The sequence below is a fragment of the Trachemys scripta genome, chromosome 3 (assembly GCF_013100865.1).
Source record: "Trachemys scripta elegans isolate TJP31775 chromosome 3, CAS_Tse_1.0, whole genome shotgun sequence".
Lineage (NCBI taxonomy): Eukaryota > Metazoa > Chordata > Testudines > Emydidae > Trachemys > Trachemys scripta.
In genome coordinates, this window is record NC_048300.1 from 66,369,228 (window position 1) to 66,376,525 (window position 7,298).

At 42.6% G+C, this 7,298-nt stretch overlaps 1 protein-coding gene across 1 annotated transcript in view; it reads left to right on the plus strand.

Annotated features, from left to right (window-relative positions):
• Window positions 1–7,298, plus strand: part of LOC117874646 (kinesin-like protein KIF28P) — a 50,903-nt gene that overhangs the window by 17,067 nt on the left and 26,538 nt on the right. Inside the window, exons 8-13 of the mRNA XM_034764979.1 lie at window positions 676–743; window positions 1,718–1,844; window position 2,479; window positions 3,102–3,223; window positions 6,078–6,168; window positions 7,087–7,141. Of these exons, the coding sequence (XP_034620870.1) occupies window positions 676–743; window positions 1,718–1,844; window position 2,479; window positions 3,102–3,223; window positions 6,078–6,168; window positions 7,087–7,141 (464 nt within the window). The remainder of the gene's footprint in view (window positions 1–675; window positions 744–1,717; window positions 1,845–2,478; window positions 2,480–3,101; window positions 3,224–6,077; window positions 6,169–7,086; window positions 7,142–7,298) is intronic.

Here is a 7,298-nt window from a genome sequence, read left to right on the forward strand (position 1 = left end):
TTCTTTGGAGCCCACCTTTGATCATCCATGCTGTGGGCCAGATTTTGCCAACCTAAATAAAGCAGAACTCCCCTTGATTCGGTCATTGCCTCCAACTGACTATTTCTATAGTGCTGTTAAGTGAGGGAGCAAGAAAATGAATCGGAAGGGTCTGGTGTGCATGCATGAAAATGCTGACGTCTAAATTTTCATAACTTTTTAAATTATTGAGCCAGTTTTCTTCAAACTTGAGTCTTTCGTTCCTCAGTGGAGTGTGAAACAAACCAAAGGGCATATTCTCCACATCTTGATCATACGAGTAGTCCTGTTGAAGTCGTGGAACTATTTGCATGAGTAAGGACTAACAGTGTAAATAAGGGTATTCAGGATCTAGGCCCACATGACTAATTTTGAACAAACTAGGTTAATCTATTTAAAATATATCTCCTCATTTTCCTTGCACTACCTCCAAAAATGGTGGTGGTTAATAATCATCATCATCATTTCTGTATTACAAAAGGTGACTTGCCATCTTAGAGACACTAAGGACTCTCTTTATATTTAAGGGGCTTACCAATGGATTTGTCCTTTGTAAACCTTCTCTAATCTGTAATATCTTTGGTGATTATAAAACCAATAAACAGAACTCAACTAGGGAATCTAAATTGTATTAACACTTTTTATATATACTCACAGATTGCAGCTGTAAGTCCAGCAGACATCTGCTATGAAGAGACTTTGTCAACATTACGATATGCTGAGAGGTATAGTTTTGTGGTTTTTCAGATACTGTAAAATTGTTTGCATTTCTGCTGTGAGTCCAAGATGCAGCCAAACACTCAGGCAAAATAACAGGAGACACCAGTAATAAATGACAAACCCACTGCAGTGTAAATAAAGATGTATGAAACGTGAATAAACAAAAGCAGTGGGTTGAAGTAGTAAATTAAGAGCTCACCCTTAGACATTAAGGGTGAGGTTTCTGATCACTAAATTGTGTGGAGAGTGGTGGTTATATGTTGTCCTGGGAACCTTTGGCCTCCAATATGTCTCTCTCATTCCACTCCAGCTTACTTCTCTATCTTCCTCACCCTCCTCATCAACTTCTAACCCCAATTATGACTCTCTGAAGAGGTGTCCTTTCTCTCCCAAGACATCCTCACTCCGTATCCAGTCTTTCAGCGTAGGAAGTCCCCATTTTTCAGTCTCTGCTGCAGCATGCACATGTTGCCTCCCCCTGATGTTTTCTGGGCTGAGAATTGGGCTAGGAGCCAGCAGTGGGGCACATGTGCAACTACTTGAGAGGATGGTGAGAGCATGTCCCTGCAAACCCAGCTTCATACTATCATGTTCATGTCTTCTGTGTGACTTCAGACTTGATGCAGTCTTACTTCCTGGTCTGACTTGATGTCTCGTTTATGCGGTTGCACCACTGCAACAAGACCCTACGAAAAGAGCCAGCTGGGGAAGAAGGGGATGGTTACTGTGCTGGCAGAGACAACACAGGGCTGGGACTCCTGTTTCCAATGCAGGGGAAGACATCATATGCCTTCAGCACCTGAGATAGTGATGTTTTTATTTGTAAAGTTCCAAAACTCCACTTAATATTTCAAAAAAAGCATTTTAGCTTAGGAAAGCTCTTCTCTACTAGCCAAAGCTCTGTGCTGAGGTTGACTGCATCATGGTGTAATAACTGACTGACCTCTTTTCTTTTTATTATTATTTGCATATGCGAAAGAACAAAAAAGATCAAGAACAAAGCAGTGATAAATGCAAGTCCAATGGAGAAGCATATAATGGAGCTGAAAGCAGAAAATAACAAACTGTTGTCCAGACTGACTGGGCTTGGAAACTCTGGGAAAACAGTAGCAGATGAAACCAGTAGGTATTACAAAGTTAACCCTGCTAAAGGAACTACAAATACCAGATGGCTCAGAGTTTCTCAAAATGTCACCTGGAGCCCTTTCTAGTGGCCTATGGCATTGACAGCATAGGGGGACTGGTAGAGTTGAAAGGAGTTCAATCCTTGAGGGGGCCACTTAGGGATCTGGGGGAAAAATCTGTCTGGGGATTTGTCCTGCTTTGAGCAGGGGATTGGACTAGATGATCTCCTGAGGTCCCTTCCAACCCAGATATTCTATGATTTTATGAGGTATAGGTTCATGGGAAGTTCTCTCTTCTGAACTGGACGAGAGAGAGAGCTGGAGAACCTCTAAGGAACAATGAAAAGCTATTGTGCATATGTAGTTTTATAGATGGTCATGTAATATTACTAATAATACTTAACACTTGTATAGCGTGTCTCATCATATGCTCTCAAAGCACTTTACAAAACATTTAAACCCATGATTGCCAACCTCAAGCATTCAAAAACCAGGAGTCAAGCCCCATAAAAATCATAAGATTGGCTTAAAAATCATGAGACTTTTTATTGAAATAGTAAAGCGTATACTCTTTTTTTTTTTTTTTTAATTTGCCTTCCAGTTTCTGCACCGTTAGGGTATACCCAGTTCTTGTTTTCAGACTTTTCTCCACAACCATAAGAGCTAAAAACTGTTTTAAACAATAAAAGCTGAGATTTTCATGTAATCACATGATTCCAGTAGTTGGGGCTTTAAAAAAAAAAATCACACACACACTCCTCCCCCAAATATCACAAGACTGACAGTAAGCTCGTAAGGGTTGGCAACACTAATCTTCACAACATGCTTGTGAGGCAGGCAGGTACTATCTCTATTTTACAGATTGGGACAGTCAGTCACAGAGAGGTTATCTGACGCATCCAAGAAGAGTAGAAGGACTATTCCAAGGACGCTTCTGAATTTGGATCTTTTTCTTTTCCTTTAGCAGAGGACTGCCAAGATCTAGCTTGCTTTCTAAACTTTGCATCTGAAAGTTGCTGCATTAACGGAGGGAGCTAACAGAGCTCCTGTATTTCTATCTGTAAATACGGAGATGCTATATTATGATTTAATCACTTTATAATGGTTATTCAGACATTATCAAAACAGGTACTTCTTTTGGAAGTTAAAAATTAATACATGAAGATTAAATTCACAGTGGTTTTGTGCCTTTGTATGTACACACATCCCAGCTGAAATTTCCTCTCTTTCCCCTTCCAGAAGAACTGCGATGTTTGCTGGCTGAAAATGAACTGCGGATTCGGACTATTCAGTTAACATGGGAATATCGTCTGGAAGAAGCTCGGAAGGAATGGGAACAGCAGTATGCTGCAATTACTCAGGTAAGCTTTTGCTTTAAAGGGCAGTGCAAGTTATAGACTTACTATAGTTCCTTTTCAGTCTTCCTTTGGCTACCATGTCTGTCCACACTTGGCTTGTTTTAAAAGATACATTACTTTTAAAGTGTTTTTTTCTAAATCTTGCCTCCTCTTGTGTCTTTAAGTTTGGATAAATTGCAAAAGCATGCCGCTTAAATTGTGTTATATAATAATCAGTGATAACATGTTTTGTTTATAGCCATTATTGTTCCATTTAATGTGACTGAGGAAGAGTGGTTACTTTTGGAAACAAAGCATTTGTATATAAAGAAAATCAAGCCATGTACAAAACTTACAAGACCCAGGCCTGTATCACTTCCAAGCACTGAGGGATAGAACCAAAGATTTCCCCCTTTAAATGACATATGAGTTAGCTAACTTTAACTAACATTTACAAATGTTTTCTGACTTGCATTATTTAAAAGAATAGTTAACTTTTTTAATTGGAGTGTTAAAAGTAACCATTCTTAATATGATTTTTTTTCTAGACTTTTTTCCCCAATGAAAAAAGCCTTGCCATGTATTTAAAAACACAATCTTGCCTTTGAATTAAGGGATAGGAAGATCCATGTTATGGCAAGTTACAAGTTAGCCCTTCCCAATTTATTGTCTCTTATCTCTTCATTCCTGCCATATGCCTACGAAGTCAGCCTCCATCAGTCATTTGCCTGCTTCTTCCCAAATTGCCTTTGTGTTTTCCTCAAAGCCACCCTTTGTTTTGAATAGTCTCCCTGAATTAGTCAGCAAAGCCACTACCCTTTCATCCTTTGAATCCTGCCTTAAGACCCATTTCAGCTATGACGCACATGGTAACTGCCAACTGATAATGGCTACGTGGATAGCAGTTTGGATACGTGATATTTAGTTATATTTTATATTTTATAGTGTATTTTTAAAAGTTTGCTCACAATTATCTAGCTGTATGCATAATTAGCCTCCATCAGTGTATCTTCTTATTACTGTTTCATGCATCCTCCCTGTTCTTTATGATTCACAGTTACATCCACTTTTTGTGTCTTGTTTTAAATTAGACTGTAAGGTCTGAGGAGCAGGGATGATCTTTGACAGGATGTTTGTACAGTGCCTCTCCCTATGGGACTCTGATCCTGACTGAGCCTTCTAGATGCTACTGCAATATGAATAATAATAACTATTATGCCCATGCCACTTAACAGATAGTAGGCCAAGGGCAGGGCCCGCTCTAGGCACCAGCGCTCCAAGCGTGTGCTTGGGGCAGCACTTTCCAAGGGGCGGCACTCTGGCTCCATTTTTTTTTTTTTTTGTGGCTTGGGGCACAAAAAGTCGGGAGCCGGTCTTGAGCGGAGGTGACCTGCGGCAGTGGGGGGCACAGGGAGGGCCGCAGGAAGTAATCCTGGGGGGAGCACAGGAACCACCCCCCACTGCCGCAGATCATCTCTGCTCCACCTGCTCCCCTGAGCACACCACCGCCGCTCTGCTTCTCCTCCCTCCCTCCCAGGCAGGGCGGCTCTGGCTTTCTGGCCGCCCCAAGCGCCAAAAAAAAAAAAAAAAACCCGCGGCGTGGCCGGAGCCAGGGTGCAGAGGGACTCCCTGCCCTGCAGATGTTCTCTGGCTAGCGGGGGGAGCGGGATAGAGAGAAGGGGGGCGGCCAGGGCTTCAGCGGGGAGCTGCCACGCGGCCCCTCCCGCTGTGCCCCCTGCCGGGAGGGCTCCGCATCACTCTGGTCGGCTGGGAGGAAAGGATGCGGTCTGTCTTGCCGGGCTTGCTGCAGGGCACTCCCATCCTCCACGGCGCTGCCCCCTACAGGGTGGCCGGAGCAGAACAACAACAAACAAACAAACAAAAAAAGCAGCCCTGCTGCCCTCGGATTGGGCAGAATGCCGCCTCCTATAAGCTGCCGCCCCAAGCACCAGCTTGCTTGGCAGGTACCTGGAGGCGGCCCTGCTCCCATTCTTGCTGCGCAGATCAGCTGTTTTGTAGCAAGCCTGGGAGGGAGGGAGGAGAAGCGGAGTGGCAGCGGCGTGCTCAGGGGAGCAGGCGGAGCGGAGGTGAGCTGCGGCAGTGGGGGGGTGCGGGGAGGGCCAGAGGAAGTAACTCTGGGGGGAGGGCAGAGGAACTGCACCTCCCCCCCAGCTCACCTCCGCCTCCTCACCCGAGCGCGTTGCCGCTCCGCTTCTCCTCCCCTCCCTACCCAGGAGGGATAGGAGGGGAAATGCAGCACGCCCGGGGGAGGAGGCGGGGCCATGGATTTGGGGAAGGGGCGGAGTTGGGGCGGGGCCGGGGGGGGGGGGCACGGGAAAATTTTTTTGCTTGGGGTGGTAAAAAACTTGGAGCCGGCCCTGGCCAAAGGGAAATTCCAAAAGAGTGCCCTCATTTTGATCCTATATTTTATTTCATGATCTAAAACGGCACCAATAAGAGTGTGAGCTAACATAATCCATGAGCGTAATGTGTAAAAACAACTGTCTGCACCTTCTAAACTCATTAAAGCTGAAGTGAGACTAGTAATAACCTAAATAACATGAATTGTAATTGAATCATTAATCAAACTAATCATTTTTCCACCCACTTTTATAGTTTCACCTTTGTCGTATCTGGGCATTTTTTGAAAGATTGATTGTGTTTTGGGAAATGTTTGTGTGATGATTTATTATCTATTGTTTAGAGTTGTGAATGTTTGGTATTCAGGTATTTTTCAGGATGTCCTCGAACAGCCCGTATTTATGATCTCCTTAACAACAGAGGGGAAAAAAGTAATCCTCCATGTATATTATCAGCTCTCATTTGGCACTTTCCAACATATGTCACTAAAATAATGTGAATCTGAACTCTTTATCAGGAGAGACGGATGATGGAGACATTCCCATATCTCTTGAATATCAATGAAGACCCTCAACTCTCCGGGGTTCTCAAGCACTTCATTCAGGACGGTACTCTATTTTATTTGCTTCATATTCTAGTATTAAGTGCTGCATGAATTTACATAGCTCGTAGGGATGCTTCTTTCTGTACCTTACAATTCATCATAACCGAATGCTGTTGTGCTAATTTATGCTCTTAAGTATCACGTTGCTCCGCCACACATACATGTAATGAAATTGTCGTGGTTTTTCAGGGTCTAACCTTGTCTAAGCAGTTCTTTTCCACTGTCAAACGTGCGCCTTTTGTTTGTTAATGTGGCAAAGCTCACATAAAAGGATTCAAATTAGAGGAGTGTTTTAGGGTATTAAAATACAATAGAAACCTAACCTGTGAAAGTAATCCTATCAGACTTGCTAGGTGTCAGTTACTGATAGCTGGAAATATGCCCTTGTCACTTCACAAGTTAATTTATTGATATCTGATCCAGTTTCCATCATTTGTCACCTGACTCCAGCAGTTCTTTTCCTTTGCCTACAAAACACTGCTTCTTCCGCTGGCAGCATTTTCTTTTCATGACTGCAAGGAGCTGCAGTTTGGAGGGCTGGCTCAACTAACGAGGATTAGGTAACTCACAGACCAATTAGGTTGTTGTGCACATGGCATTTAGTCCACAAGACTAAATATCCTCAGCGTCAGGAATACTCAATTTCTAAATGCTATAAAATGCCTCCATAATTATTTGTGGGTACAAAATCAGAAGCCAAGTGTGGAACCTTTTATATAAATCAGGACCCAGAATACGTTAAAGGCATTAAATATATATTTAATATTCAGATAATAGCAGTAACATGACAGGTCTCTCAGTCAAGCACAACTCATCAGATTCACAAAAAGGTTAAAATGCAAATGCAGTTATTTTAAGCGGTGAGTGTAACTGTTGTTACCCAGAGCACATCACTTATGCCAAAAAAATTTAATTCTTTCAGGTTCATGTGATGTTGGTCAGTCAGCCTCAAATGCAATAACCCTTAAAGGTTTAGGGTAAGTATACATAAATTAGTAAGAGACAAGACACAGTAGTCTTTTTTTTTTTAACCAGAGAAATGTATATTATGTTGCATATATATGAGCTGTGAGAACTTGGCTGCTGTAACATGAACCTTTTTTATGAAGAGAGGAGGAAAAATAGGCTCTTTTC